We start from the raw sequence: 16,926 nt of genomic DNA, 5'->3' as shown, positions 1-16,926 counted from the left end.
GTTTAATGAAAACATAAATATATTTTAATTATTTTTTAAAATGTGTGAAAAATATCTAAATGACACTTATAATGAAACGGAAGAAGTATATCCCTTATATATTAAAAGAGAAGCATTGTAATAAATGCATTCACATTATAATAGACACGTGGCAGCCTCACAATGATTTGATAATATATATGCTAACGCATTCACACTATAATCATAAATGTGTTCACACTATGTATTTTGTGTGTTTTTTTTAATAAAACTCACATACATAGTTCCAATAAAACTCTGGATTTTTCGGTTCGAATAAAAATAGATAACAAATCAAAAGCCAAACTATATATATTATTTTTATTGTTTACGGATAAAGTTGAGCAAAATATTCATAAATTTTGATTCGATTCGTTATCCGTTTTGATTTAAACCAAAAAAATCTGGATATTTGAAACTCTACGAAACAAATCAAATACTAAAATACAATATCCAAAAAAGAAGCAAATCACAAATACCAATATTTTTAGAAACATATATCTAATTCGATATGTTATATGCATTTATATACATATATGTAAAGAATTATATATATATGTTATATATATTATACTTTATATCAGTTTTACAATATTTTAATGAATTAAATTTATTATATTAGGTACTAGAATTTAAAAGGTTATATAATGTTTTATTTTTGTAATAAAATGTTATTATTAAATTATTTTTAAAATTTTATTTTATTTATGAATCAAATCGGATATTTTTTAAAATTCTAAAACATTTGGATATCAGAGTCACTGGATATCTAGGTGGCTAAAGATCGAATCGACAAGAATGCTTCCAAATATCCAAATATTTGATATGTGTCCATCCCTATTTACGGATATAATTTTATTTTCTTTATATGAAAAATGACTAATATCAAGGTCTTTTTTAGTTAAATTAGTTTTAGTTTTATCTTTTATGTATTATTTTGAACAAAAATGTCATTTAATATTAATTAACAATATCTTTATATATTTTTCAACTATTTTTATATACTTTTTACATAAACATGCATCTGCACCTTGATGTGAGCACCCGCAATGGAAATCCTTAAGGGGGAATCCTTAAAAAAAAAAATTAAATAATTAGTGGAACCCATCAAAAGTTTAAAATCCTTAAATAAGGACTCTTTCTTAGTGAATCCTTGCACTATTTGTGGGTCCCCACGACATGTGGCGATCCGCGATTGGTTGATATTATTATTTTTTAATCTAAAAAAGAAAAAAAATAATATTTAAAAATCAAAATACACTTTTTCTATGGATTCCCTTTTGGGTAACACCATTGCGGGTGCTCTAAGTATTTTACATACATGTGCACCTTGATGTGAACATCTTATAAATAAATATTCACCACAACTGAAGTATCTAATTTTTTTGAAAGTTGAAATATTTTTTCTTAATGCGTCTTTCACTACCGACCAAATTGTAGTGAAATGATTTGTCTTAATATTTTTTTTCTTAAACTATTATATGTTTAAAAACTATAATATGAAATTATTGGTTCGACATGAAGACTATCTAAAATTCATAATATGAAAAAGAAACAAATAATATTAATTTTTGGTTTTTACCGGAAAAAACCAAAAAATCAAACATTTTAACCGAATAAACTAAAATAAATATTAATTTAAAATAATAGTTATATTTTAGGAGATTAAAATAAAATAAAATAAAAACGTAAAACCTAACCAATATCCAGATTAAACAGATTTAATGTCTTTTTTATTAAAAATAACAAAACTAATAATCACATTCCGCGTAAGGCGCGGGTTATTACCTAGTAATATGAATATTTTGTATGTTTTCAGAAAACCTATATCCTGTTTCTTCTACATATGTTAGCTGTATCAATTTCTATTAAAATGAGGCATACATTTATTGCTAGAAGAGATAGTTTACTAAACAAAATTAAATAATCTCATTCTCATTAATCTGAAACATATGTGCAGTTTATTGGCCAAGGTTAACAGATGCATTGAATCAAAAGAAAACAAGCAATTAAATAAAGAGTAGATATCAACTACTTATACAAATATAAACGTTGCTACATTGTTACACATTTGAACAAAAAATTAATAACTATTTGAATTACATGATGATATCTATGAACTATCATGTGTATAATATCGTTTATAGTACGTCTACAACATCATTAATACTACTACGCTATCTAGAAATATATCAAATTTGAAAAATCTGACATTCTATAATAATGTTTTGACATATACTCATGTTGTATAACATTGAAATTGTATATTTAATTTATGTATTTTATTTTTAATATTTTATATGTGTTATCGTCCATTTTTTGAAGACTGATTGACACCTTTTATCATTTTTTTTCTGAATTTGAAGTTTGATACACTTTTAGCTACTGAAATGATGTTAAGTTATTATTAACAGTATACATAATATAGTTCATAGATGTTGTTATGTCATTTATACAGTGTGTGTAATTTTTAATACATTAGTTTTGTCGGAATGTGTGAACATATGGTAGAATGGCACTTTGTTTGTGTAGTTACAATCATTTTTCTTAAAAAATTTAACACTCATTTAAAGTATACCATTTCACAAATGTATCAAGACACAATTCACAAATGTATCAAGACACATTTGCATACTAAATACACATTTAATACTAAGTATATATAATATTAGTATTGAATCAAAAAGTACACTTAATGTAAACAATAATCATTTTAGTACTACATCCTATTTTTAACAGATCTGTAATAAATTATTTTCTTGCTTTCGAAGATGTCTTCAGAAAGGAACCTTTTTAGGAAGATTCATGTGTTCCGTCGCATTTAGATGGTTAATTGAAGGTTGCATATATCAATAACACAAAATGTTTAATTAATACTAGTATTAACCACTATTAAATAGCATAGGTTGAGAACATCTATGTTTACTAAATAGATGGATTAATTAATATTCAATTCGTTTCATAATAAGTGTTACTTATACGCATTTCACGCAGATTAATAAACTAACAAAATATACTAATCTACCCTTATTTATCATACAACTATTTAAATAAAAATGATTTAACTAAACATCTATTGGTTAAAAGGGCAAAAAAGTGATTTAATGTGAAAACTTGCATTGAAAATGTAAAATGATACTTATTTTAAAATAAAAAAAAAACTAAAATGACATTCTTTATGAAACAAATGGAATATATGTTTCAGGCTTGAAATATTTGAGTAGGAGAAGAAAAAAATCAATAAAGCTTTGAATTAATATATTCTGAATAAAGTGGCACCACCTTGGCTTTGATAGATTCATCATTAAACATCATAAGAAATTAGTACTCTTTGATTTTATACATTTATGGTATTAAGATTGTTAATTAATACAGTATACATACCAAGTCACAATACAGGTTTTATAAAGATTTATTATCAACAAATTATGCAACTTTCTAAAATATTTAACATTGTGTTTTGGTTAAACATATGGACTTTTTTGCGGGTCAAGTGGTTTATAAATTTTTAACAGTAATGTAATATTTTTTAAAAAAATCTTTATATATCAGCGACTGAATCACTAACTTCGTATGGAGCTGAATTATCGTATCTAACGGATGATGAGAGTTACTTAGCCACCAATAAATCGGATAGGACGTGTTGTACACTACCTGAAACTATATGTGATATGAGTTGTCTGAATATTGTTGTGCATCAAGCCAAACACCGCACGTGTGTTTTACTCAGAGACGGCCCTGAGCCCAAGCAGATGAAGCATGAGCTTCTGGCCGTCTTGATAATAACTAAAATATCGGCCACTTTTTTCACAAAATCTGTGTTAGTCTAGTGGTCTACATGGCTATAGTCTCACATTCCAGTCGTGAGTTTGAAACCCCTCTGCTTCATTTCAGCCATATTTTTTGTTTTGGCTTGTAGCCTTAAGATTTATAGGACCGGTTCTGGTTCTACTTCAGCCCATGTGGACTCTATTGAAACATAAACGTACAAAACCCTTCTCTGATCTCCTTTCTAGTAATAAGTCGGCAGATTCCTTCTCTTAACCTAAAAGAGAATAATGACATGAATAATAATTTAGTAATAAAGTAAAGGGAAAAAAGTATTGATACGTAACATATTAGTTCAATGTAATGTACGAGTGTACACGAAAGCCCACAAAGTTCTGATTCGTACTAGTGATCTATGATATCGAAATGTTTTATTTTCGCTGGTTACATAAGGGATAACGTAATTTGCTAGTTAACCACTCGTTTTAAGATTTGTTTATTGCTAAGATTATGTTATTAGTTTAGGTATTAGTACTAATTGCCTTATTTGCCCTTCTGTATATATTTTAATCAAGTTCCTTCCTGGATTTTAGTTTACTTACTATATTCAACACATATACTAATCTTATGATTTACTAAAATTGGTTTTAATGTTAAACTGGATTATTAGTCTAGCACTTTGTGAGTGTTACAGAAAAAAAGTCTAGCACTTTGTGTTACAAAATTAAGAGCTAGATAAAAAGGCTCCATATAACATGAAGAGAAAAGGAAATGTATAGAAAGGTTTATGAGTTTTGACATCAGAGATAAAAGAGCTTAAACAACTACGCATTACTCAATCAACCTTCATAATGATGTCAACAGGAATAACATTTATCGATGCAAAGATTTTACATTTCCTTCGCGCCAAATGCTGTAAATCATGATAGAATGCATCAGGTAACTCTATATATTAATTTTTATTATCTTAATACCATATTTTTGAGCTTGATTACTACTATTTCACCAAGATATTTTTTTTTTTTGTATGAAAAAAAGGTGTTTTCACCTTTTTGCCGGGAACCCAAGCATTGTAAATAGTCCCTCCTACCGTGAGTTGAACCCAAGTGGCGGAAGTTACAGCCGCAACCCCTTTACTACTAAGCCAACTCAACGTTGGTTTCACCAAGATATTTGATATTATGCTTTCACAACGATACGTAAAATAGAATCAGGTCGAGAAAAACTCGGACTTCTTTTTGTTAGGACGTCTCACATTTTCTTTCTAAATATTGACTAAACAACGCTTCTCTTACAAAATCAACAGGCGATAGCCATAGAAAAAAAAAAGTAAACGAAGAGCCAAAAAAAGAGGGAAAAATCAAGAATTGTCAGAGAGAAAAGAACAGAAGACAAACCCCCACCACCAAAATTCCATTGAAAAATTGACATCGATTTTTGAAGAGAAACCAAAATATCATTCTTCTTTTTTCTTTGTCTTAATCTTAACCTAGTTTGATCAAAAAGTTTGATGACAATGCCATTTTATGTAAAGTTATTGATTCAAGAAGAGAACACGCAACAACAAAAAGCTTCCTCCCTCTCCTCTCTTCTCATAACATTGATGTCCTTCTCTTCTTCATAATACCATATATTTCTATCTTCCTATATCAACCCTTTCCAGTGGTTTGATTTATTGTTCATCGACGTATTTTGTTCTATCTAGCGGCCTAAAAAATGGCAGAGAGTCAGGTGAAGAAAAGGTGGCGTTGTGGATTGTTGGGTCTTGTTGGTAGATGTGGCTTAAGGTCCAAGAGATCTACAGCTACAAATGGTAGTCATAAAAGCACAATGAGCAGCAGCAACGCCTCCACAGCCTGCACCCCTAATATTCAGTTCACTAAATCTCCAGGTATTGAATTAAACGCCAAGAAGCTTCAAGAACACAAAGTTTCACCTGAGCCGATCCAGTTACCGGATCAGACACAAAGACCTATTTCAAACCCCTCACCCAATCAAAACCCTAATAACCAACATTTAGACAATAACGGGAATCAACAAGAGAGTAACAATCTGGAGCCGGTCCAACAACAAGCGAGGAAGGTTCCAAAGGAAGCTATCGGTTTATCCGGTGAGCTAGAGAGTATGATCATAGACAACCAGAAAGCCAAAGGGATTAATGGCTCTATGGTTCGAGCATCTTCAGGCAATGTGATGTTGTTTGGCAATCTTGGGAACTTGAAGCAGCCTGGCACAGCAGCGGTTGGGAACCAAACCAATGTTCAAAACAAAGAAGAAAGACAAACATCATCAGTTGCACCAACATCGGTTTCAGATAACCAAGAACAGTCAGGAACTTTGTGTAGGGAGGTATCCACACGAATGGATCCAGAAACGTTAAAGACAATGGGAAACGAAGATTACAAGAACGGGAACTATGTAGAGGCCTTAGCATTGTATGATGCTGCTATAGCCATCGATCCAAAGAAGGCTGCGTATCGTAGCAACAAAAGCGCTGCATTAGCAGCATTGGGGAGGATCCTTGAAGCAGTGTTTGAATGTAAAGAAGCAATACGATTGGAGCCTCATTACCATAAAGCTCAACATCGGTTGGCTTACTTGTACCTCAGGTAATTAATCTCACCAAAAACCTACCTTGTTACTCAAGTTATCTCTTTATTATTATTTTTTTATTAATCTATTTATCATAATAAACTTGAAATTAAACCATTAGGTTAGGAGAGGTGGAGAACTCGATATATCATTTCAAGCATTCGGGTCCCGAAGCAGATCAAGAAGACGTTTTAAAGGCCAAGACGGTACAGACACTTCTCAACAAATGCACTGAAGCCAAAAGATTGCGTGATTGGAACACTCTTATCAAAGAAACGGAAAACACCATAGGTTCAGGAGCTGATGCAGCTCCTCATGTATATGCATTGCAAGCAGAAGCTTTTCTAAAGAGCTTAAGACATCAAGAGGCTGATGATGCTATGTCTAGATGTCCGGTTTTGGATGTGGAAATGAGCACAAAATATTACGGACCCATCAGTTCCGCTGGTTTCTTGGTCGTATGGGCTCAGGTTCATATGTCTTCCGGAAGGTTTGTTCTGTCCGAGTTTCTATACCATGTTGAGATGATTTGATATGGTTTAACCGGTTGTCTAACCAGATTTGGAGAAGCGGTTGAGGCGATTCAACGAGCGAACAAGCTTGATGGGAATAACAGGGAAGTAAGCATGGTTCTCCGGCGTGCGCAGGCGGTTATGGCTGCGCGGTCTAAAGGCAACGATTACTTCAAAGCTGGACGGTTTCAAGAAGCTAGCGCAGCTTATGGTGAAGGGTTAGACCATGACTCGAGAAACTCAGTTTTGTTATGTAACCGAGCAGCATGTCTGTCCAAAATGAGCAAGTTCGATAGAGCGGTCGAGGATTGCACTGCAGCACTCACCGTCCGTCCTGCGTACACCAAGGCTCGACTGAGAAGAGCTGATTGTAACGCTAAGGTAGTGTGGGTTAATGTGTTGAAATGAAGTTTTGTGTTAGTAGCATAAACATTAATATGAAGTTAATGTTCTAAAAACCGTTAGATAGTAATTAAACATTTTATAAGAGGCTTGTTATTTCGTTTATGACTAATTAGCCGTAGTCTAAACTGATTTTTAGAATACTATACAACCTTAATGTTTTTTTTTGGTGGTTGCAGCTTGGGAATTGGGAATCGGCGATTAGAGACTACGAGATACTGAGTAAAGAGACACCGGAAGACGAGGAAGTGATCAGAGGATTGTCGGAGGCTCAAGAGCAGCTTGTGAAATGCCAAGGCCACCGTGAAATGGATCAGGAAGTCACTGAGTGAGGAGAGTCTTGTTTTTTTTTGGCAGTGAACTTTTAACTTCTAATCCGTGTAAATACAAACCGTTTGAGTACTAGTAACAATATAGAACAAAGATTTTAAACTCGTACTTGAATATATCTACTCCCATATGATTATTATTTTATTTTATTTTTCTCTATTTTGCATTTGCTTAATTATCTAGTATATTTCTACAAACTTAGCCGATCGACATGAACATGGAGATGAAGATGATAATAGAAATGATATGGATTGGATACCCATGCACGACTTTATCTAAGTATAATACCAAGTAGTATGTTTCTTTTATATTTAACAAAATTTTATACTATGATATTATAACTAAAAGCACAAGAATTAGGACAATTATATGTTTTCTAAATATATCACTAAAAAAATGGACAATTCTCTCAAGTAGCAATTTTTAAGTTTTTGTCAAAAAATAACATACAAGAAAGAAAATGACTAAAATAGCCGTTTTTATTTTAAAAATTTTAATATTATTTTTATTTTTAAAAATTTGAAATCATATCTCCAAAACTCCACCCTTTAACTCTAAATTTTAAGTCTAGATTAGTTAACCCTAAGATAAAAATATATTTATAAAAAAGAGCTATCCTAGGGTATTTCTCTATAAAAATTATAAAAAAAAATTAATCAAACATAAAAAACTATATAACTTATAATTGGTTAGATAGTTTCCTTAAAATCACATAGAAATATGTTTAAACATCGTACATTTTGAAACAAACAAAAAAATCTCATTCTTACATATAAAATGGAAGGAATATATTTTAATATTTTATCAAAAAAGAAAACAATTTTTAGGTCAAACAAAATAAAAATCCCATCTCGCATCTGACCAAAAGAAAAAAAAAAAAACAAAACCAAAACTGTCCTCTCTTCTTCTCTTCGATCCACAACGTTGTCGTTTTAGGCATTCCCAATCTTGCTTCCGCCTTCGGTCACACTGTTCTAGGGTTTCTCCGTCCTCGCTCCTCCCCCACAATCTTTCCAGCTCTACCCAAATCCGTCGTCTGGTGAAATGAGCACTGTATTCAGCGAAGAGATCCTCATCGATAAGCTCGCCAAGCTCAACAGCACTCAACAGTCCATCGAAAGTATCCTCCTTTCTTTTTTTCCCAATCATTTTAAAAGCTTCAATTTTTAATTTATTTTGCATATAAAGTTTAAACCTTTTTGCTTAGATCTTGTGATTAATTTTTTTTGCTAATTCTCTGAACTCTTTCTTTTGGGGGGTAAAGCTCTGTCGCATTGGTGTATATTCAACCGGGTGAAAGCTGAGCTGATAGTGACGACATGGGAGAAACAGTTTCACAGTACGGAGATGGCTCAGAAAGTGCCTCTTTTGTATTTGGCTAATGATATTCTTCAGAACAGTAAGCGTCAGGGGAATGAGTTCGTGCAAGAGTTTTGGAATGTTCTTCCTAAGGCTGTTAAAGATATTGTCTCTCAGGGTGATGATCGTGGCAAAGGCGTCGTCTCGCGTTTGGTAAGACTCTCTCTCTTTACCTTAATGATTGATGTTTGGATGAATTTAGTTTTAGGTTCTTGAGAATGGTCTTCTGCTAATTGAGATACTCTGTTGATATGATGTTGTATTGTAGGTGAAGATATGGGAAGATAGAAGAGTGTTTGGATCACGTTCGAAGAATCTTAGAGATGTGATGCTTGGAGAAGATTGTCCTCTGCCCCTTGATGTCAGCAAAAAGAGGCCTCGAGGATCTAAATCCTCAAAGAGGGACAGGGATTCAAAATCCTCCAGAACGGTAAATCACTACTAAACACCATGGTTCAAACACTAAACATCAGTCAAATCTCACTAAAGTTGTTTTTTTTGTTTGCTTTGATAAGCAGAAACTATCAAGTGGAGGAGGTGTGGCTGAGAAGATAGCATCAGCTTATCACTTGGTTGTTGCGGAAAACTCGAATGAAGAAGCTGAGATGAGTAAATGCAAGTCTGCAGTTAAACGAATCAGGAAGATGGAGAAAGATGTTGAAGAAGCCTGCTCTACTGGTAACAATCTGCTTTTTACTTTTTACCAGCCCACTCTTTATCTCTAAATTCAGTGAGTTCATATGTTTATAATCTCTCACCAGCCAAAGACAACCCAAAGAGAGAATCACTGGCTAAAGAATTGGAAGAGGAAGAATACCTTTTGAGACAATGCATTGAGAAGCTTAAATCTGTTCAAGGGAGTAGGACTTCCCTTGTCAACCAGCTTAAAGACGCACTACGCGAACAGGTACTATTGATTTTTCACACTCTCTTGTGAGCTATCTTTCATTCTTTGCTTGTTTGTGTCAGGAATCTGAACTGGAGAATCTTGAAGCTCAGATTCAGGTATGTGTGTTTGAATCCCCCACTGCATCTAAGCTTTAATTAAAAGCTCATGAACCATTTTTATTATTGTTAGGTGGCACAAGAACAAACAGAAGAAGCTCAAAACATGCAGAAACGCCTCAAGGATGAGGATTATGCACCAAAACCAACAACCGTTGCTCCAGGATCAGTCTCAACTGACAACAACGGCCAATCATCAAAAATGACGCCTGCTTCTATAGCTGCGATGCTCACAGCATCCACCTCGTCCCATATGATCATGCAATCTGTTCTCTCCTCATTCGCAGCTGAAGCAACAAAAACCTCCGGTCTATCCAAATCAGAGAGCACAGTTCCGGTTTCTTACAACAACTCCCAGAACCAGACACCCGCCACACAAGGTCAAGGTCAAGGTCAGTACCATGTGATCCCTAATCCAGCACCACCACAACCACAACCACAGTTCATGAATCCACCGGTAATGAACAATCCTTACGGCTTTGGTAACATTCCATTAATGCCACCTGGACTTCCGCCGCCTCCACCGCCACCGCATATGATAGGTAATCAACAGCCTCAGTCCAACTCAGCTCAACAACAACAACAACCTCCTCAACAAGGTACTTTTCAGCCATCTGGGATAATGTATTATGGAGCTCCACACCACTCTTAAAAAACTAGAATGCTGTTAGTGATATAGCTTTTTAGAATAGTTCTGAGTCTTCTGACCCTTTATAATGTGGTTTGCTGATACATTTGTTGGGTCGAGTCAAAGTAGAGAAATATTGTTCCTCTTGAGTGTAGAATCGTTTACCTTGTTCTGTATCACAAAGCTTTTACGACAATGTAATCATTCCTGCTGTTAAGTCTCCCACTATCTTCCTACTTAAACTACTCAAGCATGAGGACATAAGATTACATTATCAAGTCTGAATAATCTTTTACATTTCGTTATCGTAAGAGAGAAAGAGAGACTTTAAAACCGGAAGCTGTCTAGTCCTTTTTCATTAAAGCCTTCTTCTGGACAAAATCTTTGAACCAGAGGGGCATATGGTACATGATTGCCATGAGAGTTGAGTATCTGCCGGAAGAGAACCAAGCAGGTGGGTTCTTCTTTAGCACTGCAGCTACGGTGTCTTTAGCGAATGTTTCTGCAGGAGTTGGCTTCATCCTCTGTGATATAAAGGCCCTCTCTCTGATAGCTTCTTCGTAAGGCTTGAATAGTTTCAGCTCTGGCATCTTGTTGAAGGTTGCTACAGCTGAGTTTGCTATGTTCGTTCGTATTCCTCCTGGCACAACATTGATTACATCAATGCCAAAGGGGCCGAGCTCCAACCTGCGTTTAGCAGGAACCATTACATACAATTGAAAAAAACAAGACCACCAGGTTCCGGATAACTTGAACAACTACACAGTACTTATGAACATCAAGATATACAACATGCTGATGATAAACGCTGAAACCGGAACCTGAGTGTGTCGGTAAGAGCATGGATAGCAGCTTTGGTAGCTGTATAGACACCTGCCCATGGACCTGGTGCCATAACAGTGATACTCCCAACGTTGACAATCTTTCCCTTCTTCTTAGACACCATGTGAGGTACAACTGCTTGAGTCATCCTCATGGAACCTGCATTACCATAAAGTTCAAGTCTTTAAATGTTTCTCCTAACTTACTAAAACAATGAGACACAATAAGCCAACTCGAACCACTAAAACAGAAACCCACAACATGAGCAAGTGTGCGGGTTCCATGACTTACACATCCTAGTGATTCACTATCAAGCACTAGAAACTCTCAATGGAAATGAACTTACTAACACAAGGAAAGAGAAATTAACAACAAGAGAAAGTGTTCCGAGTTCTATATAGCATACGTTTATACTAGGCCTGGATAAAAAAAACCGGAACCGAAAACCGAACGGAATTCGAATATATTAAAATATTAATTATGTATCCATATAACTTAATTAATTAAATATATATATATATATATATAATTTAAAAATCTATTAAAAGTATCTAAAAATATTTGAAGAAATCTAAACTATTATAAAGTATCTGAATTAACCGAAAATATCTAGACAATTTTACTTTTATCTGAAATATTCAAAGTAATCCAAAATATCCGAGATTTTTATTTGAATTATTATTCGATATTTTATCCAAAATAAACGATATTCTATTTGAATTACCCGAACTATCCGAAATAACCGAACCCGAACCAAATGAAAACCAATTTTTTCTGGTATTTTAGGTTTTTAGTTTAACTATCCGGATCAAACCGAACCCAAAACTATATGAACAGAACCCGAACCAAAATAGGTCAGTCAGGTAGTAAATGTATCTTAGGATCGAGCCCGAATTATCCGAACTGATACCCGAAATGCCTCCGAAATGCCGATGCCTAGTTTATACATTGTAAATTTATAATGATTCACAAACAAGCACTAGAAACTCTAATTGGGTAACCAAATCAAATCTTTAATACCGAAAACATTGGTGTTGAATGTATTCTCCACGGCGGACATTGGGATCTCCGCAAGAGGTCCAACGCACTGAACGCCTGCGTTGTTGACAAGAACGTCGATCTGTCCGAACTTATCGATAACGTTCGACATGACTTTGCTCACGCTCTGCTCCGATTGCACATCGAGCTCCTGCACGAACAACCTCGGATCCTGCTCCAGATCCGTCATCGTACTCCGCGAACGGCTCGTCGCCACCACTCGACATCCCTTATCTGAGAACTCACGTGCCAGCGCGTGGCCGATTCCTCCTTGCGAGCATCCCGTTATCAGAACCACCGGGCTCTCGTCGCCGTTTTCCATTTTTTTAGCGCCTTCCAGATAATTTCAGATAGACCAGTTTTGATTTTCTCTATATAATAACATTATTTTTTTAGTGGAATGTGGATGTACTTTGTAGGAGACGGTTATTTCTTGTCAGAAATTTAGGTAATGTCTTTTCGACCAACAAAATAAATTTAGGCAATGTAAATTATTTGCACAGAGGCTGTTTAAAGGGTTTCAAAAAAAGGCAATGTAAATTATTTTTTTTTCTTTTTTTTTTGTCAACAAATTATTTTTATTTCTAGTTTCGGGATACACGTGAAATACATTTTTTGATCTCTTACGTGCCTTGTTGAACTTTTATAATTTTATGGTTTTCTTCTTATTTAAAATGATAATATTTATATTTATTGTGGAAGGTGGATGTAGAGATGGCATTTGGTACCACCCGCCCCGCATTGGCCCGCCCCGCTGCGGTCTCTCTCTCCGGCGGTTCTTTGCGGGTAAGCCCGCCGTGACCCGCGGTACTTAAACCTCTGCCCAAACCCGCCCCGCTTACTACATAGGACATTGCGGGCTGGCCCGCGGGTATGCAAAACATGATGTTTCATTGGGGTGAGCTTGAGAAGATGTTGTTGTTGTTGTTGTTGCACGGTGCAACTTGCTTCGGACGAGAAGATGGAGAGTTCCAGTGGAAGCTCGAGGAAGGAGAGAAGCTCCAGTGGTGGTGGAAAGAAGATGGAGAGAAGCTCTGATGGTGGTCTTAGTCGAGGAGAAGAAGAATCGGTTGGTGGTGCTGCTCCTCTGGTGCTCGTTGGTGGAGTCGTGCTGTAGAGAACCCTGATCGCCATTTTCGTCTCTTGACTCTTTTTTTTCAGGTGTAAAGACAGCAAATGAGGAAGTGGTCGCGGGTTATGTCGACCCCGCAAGACCCGCTGAGCCTAGACCGCAAAAGCCCAAACCCGCATGACACTTACCCGCGAGACCCGCTTTTAAATGGGCTTCGATTACCCTTACCCAAATCCGCCCCGCATGGGTCTTGTACGGGCCAGGCCCGCGGGCTGCGGTCAAAATGCCATCTCTAGGTGGATGTAGTTGTATACGATTAATTCTTGTCTTGTCAGAATATTTTCTTATTTTGGGATACATGTGAATTTTTTTGATTACCTCCTCTTTTACGTGCCTTGTTGTACTTTTAGTGTTTTTTCTTAGGGTATCTTCTGATTTATGGATAGAGAATATCAAATTTCCTAAACATTATATTGTTAAGCCCATTAGCTTAATATTTATTGGCCTTATAAAATTGCTTAACCAAGGCCCCTTAAAAATCACTCTAATAAGTGTTTTAAACCCTTTAACTTTACTTCAAGCAAGCTCTTTGATTTTGGTTTACTTCACTTCGAATCCTTAATAATGGTGATCAAGGGAATGAGAAGGAACATTCAATTCCTTATGGTTCTCATAAAAATACATCATTTATAAGAAATTAATATTCTTTTCAATTCATTATCACTAGGGGCAGAGCCCCCGCGCAAGCGCGGAGCCGTGAACACTATTTTAATTCATAAGATAATCAATTCTCAAATCTCTCTTGGTGTCTTTTCACTACTTGATGATCTTACTACCGATTAACAGATTTTCTGGTTTGATATCTCTGTGTATCACATGCTTGCCATGAAAATAGATGAGAGCCCTCGCCAATGATGCAACATACTATCAAAGTAAACATATAAAGATCTCAGTTTTTTCTTAAGTAACAAAAGAATTGATTAAAACATATAACAGCAGAAGGAAAAGGAATGCACCAACAGTTGCAGCTCGTCTTTCGCTGAAGTACTTGCATTTCTGAAGCTCCTTGTAAAGCTCGCCTCTAGCAGCATACTCAAGTATCAAATAAACCCTTTTCTGCAACAAAAGCCAACAAAGTGTGTTATACTAAAAAAAGGTGGATCATGTCAACAAAAAGAGCAAAGAAGCGGTTAAGTTTTACCGGATCATAGAAGTTACCATAGAGCCGGAGTATATTGGGGTTACGAAGATGTGACTGAATCTCAACTTCTCTTCTTAACTGATGCTCAATTTGAGATTGTTGAAGCTGAGTCTTGAACAGAACCTTCAGGGAGACAATGTGGTTGCTCTCTTTCACAGTTGCATACAATGTGTGAGAATTTGAGGAAAAAAAACAATGTAAAGATCTAAAACAAATGTTATGTGTGAATGGATACTAACCCGCTTCTCTCGAGCAAGATAAGCGTGACCAAACTTGCCTTTTCAAAGAGGCTTTCCAATGTCAAAATCATTCAGATTCCATCTCTTTTGCGCAACTGCAGAGACATTTGAAGCCTCCTGATGAAAACAAAATCCAACAAAACATAATGAGACAAAAAAAACAATGGATTCATAAATCTAAACACACCTCACCTACAGGATAAGTAAATAAAGAAACAAAAATATTAAAGCTAGTCTCACGTTAATAGCCTTACAAAATTTTAGTCATGAAGATTAGAACAGTTAAAAGACTTGCCTGGTGACTCCAAGGCCCACATTGTGAAGGAAAATGGTGGCGCCATTCATGTTGTTGTGACCGTGGACAGCATCAATCCCATAGATCATGGGGATCCCAAGGCGGGTGGAAAGAGCAGCCTTCTGAATCTCGTTGACCATGTTCACCCAAGCTTCAGGTGTGGCCTTTGGTGATGGCACACTTCCTCCACCGCTCAACACACTCCCTACACATACATTAAAGATCATAAGTTAGACAATAGATGGAATACTTTAAAAAAAGTTCCAAAGATTGTTTTCATACCAATGAAGTAGTTCTTCATGACATCAGTTGTGGCGCCGCTGCGTTCGATCTGAACCATCTGAGAAATCTTCTCTTGGAGGGAACAATAATTCAGACACATCTCAAGATTTCTGGTTGTGGGAATCTTTAGTTAGCTAGTATACTTTTTACTCGGTAAAGCCTACTTTTTTCCTTCATATTGATGAATACATCAAAACAGAACCAGAAATAAAATGTATGTTGAGAAGAACGTGAAACAGATGACACAATGTGGCAGATGCACTTACATTGTACTTCTGATAACCTGAATCACCTAGCCCAAACACTGCAAAGCGAACTCGTTGCAACCAAGAGTTTCCCAAGTTTCTTTGAAGAAGAAACCTCCAAAATTCCTTCAGTGATTTAAAAAAAAAAGACAAGGAACAAACAATAAGGTACACAAAAAACTGCATTATTGGTAGTGAAAATTGACAACGAACCTTAAAAGAATCTGGAGAGTCTCCTTGCCCTGTAGTGGATACAACAAAAATAATAGCGTTCTTTGGAGAAAAGAATATGGCAACTTTTTGAATAAGAATTAAGTTATAAAAGAAAATACTTTTATATGTTTACTCGAAATTCAATCAATAGAACTGCTCAAATCTAAGAGCTTATTACAACAATCATCGGTTGTAATTGATCAAACAGAGGAATTGTCACGGTTTCCTTGGTATTAAAATCTGAAGCAAACAATCTTCAGAACAGAGTAAGAAATCAAATTGATTCACAACAACATCTCACATACCGAGTCGAATTCGTCGTTGGAGACGATAGACGCAGGACAGCCTCGGCGTTCAGCTTCACGGCTAATACCCTCTGCAGCATCAAGAGCGTTTCCGGTCTGAGAAGCATATAGTGAACATTTCTTCAATCACCGGAACAGGATTGAAAAATCTGAACGGCCCAAAGAGAGATAAAGGTAGAAGAAATTGACCTTTGAGATGAACAGAGAGTGGGGGAGGGTGATAGATATGGAGTTGGAACGATGAGATGATGAAAAGGGAAGACGTGAAAGAAGCTCGCTTTAGGGTCAATTATCTGATGAAAAATCTAGTAGATTTAATATAAAACTGCTTCCTTTTTCTGGGCTTCAGAAGCTTTTTCACGAAGAAGAAGAAGGGGTCGGGCTCTGCCCTTAACGTTTTCTCTCTGCCTTTCGCTTTGAGATAATTGCTTTTTGCGAAAAATTAAGAGAAACCCGTTGAATGATAGGGGAGGCTAAAAGTTGGAGAAGCATCCACTGTCCCTGGAGTCAAAGATTAACGGAGAAGGAGAAGTGGAAGAGGCAAAGCACGGTAACAATGAATCCCTAAAAAAAATTTGAAGCCCATTATGGTTACAGATC

At 35.6% G+C, this 16,926-nt stretch overlaps 3 protein-coding genes and 1 long non-coding RNA gene across 4 annotated transcripts; 2 read left to right on the top strand and 2 right to left on the bottom strand.

Moving 5' to 3' along the window:
- The first annotated feature begins 4,089 nt into the window (after positions 1–4,089).
- LOC106441415 (inactive TPR repeat-containing thioredoxin TTL3-like) lies at positions 4,090–8,351 on the top strand. Its single transcript, XM_048771718.1, has 4 exons — positions 4,090–6,395; positions 6,500–6,868; positions 6,938–7,271; positions 7,472–8,351. Exons 1-4 carry the CDS (start codon positions 5,503–5,505, stop codon positions 7,622–7,624), a joined length of 1,749 nt encoding a protein of 582 aa, XP_048627675.1. The 5' UTR covers positions 4,090–5,502; the 3' UTR covers positions 7,625–8,351.
- Positions 8,352–8,460: 109 nt separating this feature from the next.
- LOC106430442 (regulation of nuclear pre-mRNA domain-containing protein 1A-like) lies at positions 8,461–10,856 on the top strand. The gene is made up of 7 exons (XM_013871237.3): positions 8,461–8,742; positions 8,887–9,134; positions 9,250–9,411; positions 9,500–9,659; positions 9,743–9,888; positions 9,951–9,986; positions 10,060–10,856. Exons 1-7 carry the CDS (start codon positions 8,667–8,669, stop codon positions 10,636–10,638), a joined length of 1,407 nt encoding a protein of 468 aa, XP_013726691.2. The 5' UTR covers positions 8,461–8,666; the 3' UTR covers positions 10,639–10,856.
- An 11-nt stretch (positions 10,857–10,867) lies between these two features.
- Positions 10,868–12,926, bottom strand: LOC106384912 (short-chain dehydrogenase RED1-like). Its single transcript, XM_048771719.1, has 3 exons — positions 12,457–12,926; positions 11,436–11,595; positions 10,868–11,301 (listed from the first exon to the last, which is right to left on the bottom strand). The coding sequence occupies exons 1-3, from the start codon at positions 12,794–12,796 to the stop codon at positions 10,959–10,961; spliced, it is 843 nt and encodes a 280-aa protein (XP_048627676.1). The 5' UTR covers positions 12,797–12,926; the 3' UTR covers positions 10,868–10,958.
- Positions 12,927–14,546: 1,620 nt separating this feature from the next.
- LOC106386339 lies at positions 14,547–16,925 on the bottom strand. The gene is made up of 6 exons (XR_002656744.2): positions 16,516–16,925; positions 16,327–16,422; positions 16,022–16,050; positions 15,564–15,934; positions 14,748–15,486; positions 14,547–14,662 (listed from the first exon to the last, which is right to left on the bottom strand). It is a non-coding gene; the product is annotated as an uncharacterized LOC106386339 (long non-coding RNA).
- Position 16,926: the final 1 nt, after the last annotated feature.

The sequence above is a fragment of the Brassica napus genome, unplaced genomic scaffold (assembly GCF_020379485.1).
Source record: "Brassica napus cultivar Da-Ae unplaced genomic scaffold, Da-Ae ScsIHWf_1255;HRSCAF=1790, whole genome shotgun sequence".
Lineage (NCBI taxonomy): Eukaryota > Viridiplantae > Streptophyta > Magnoliopsida > Brassicales > Brassicaceae > Brassica > Brassica napus.
Note: the sequence above shows the minus strand (reverse complement) of the source record. Positions and strands in the feature narration are given on the sequence as shown.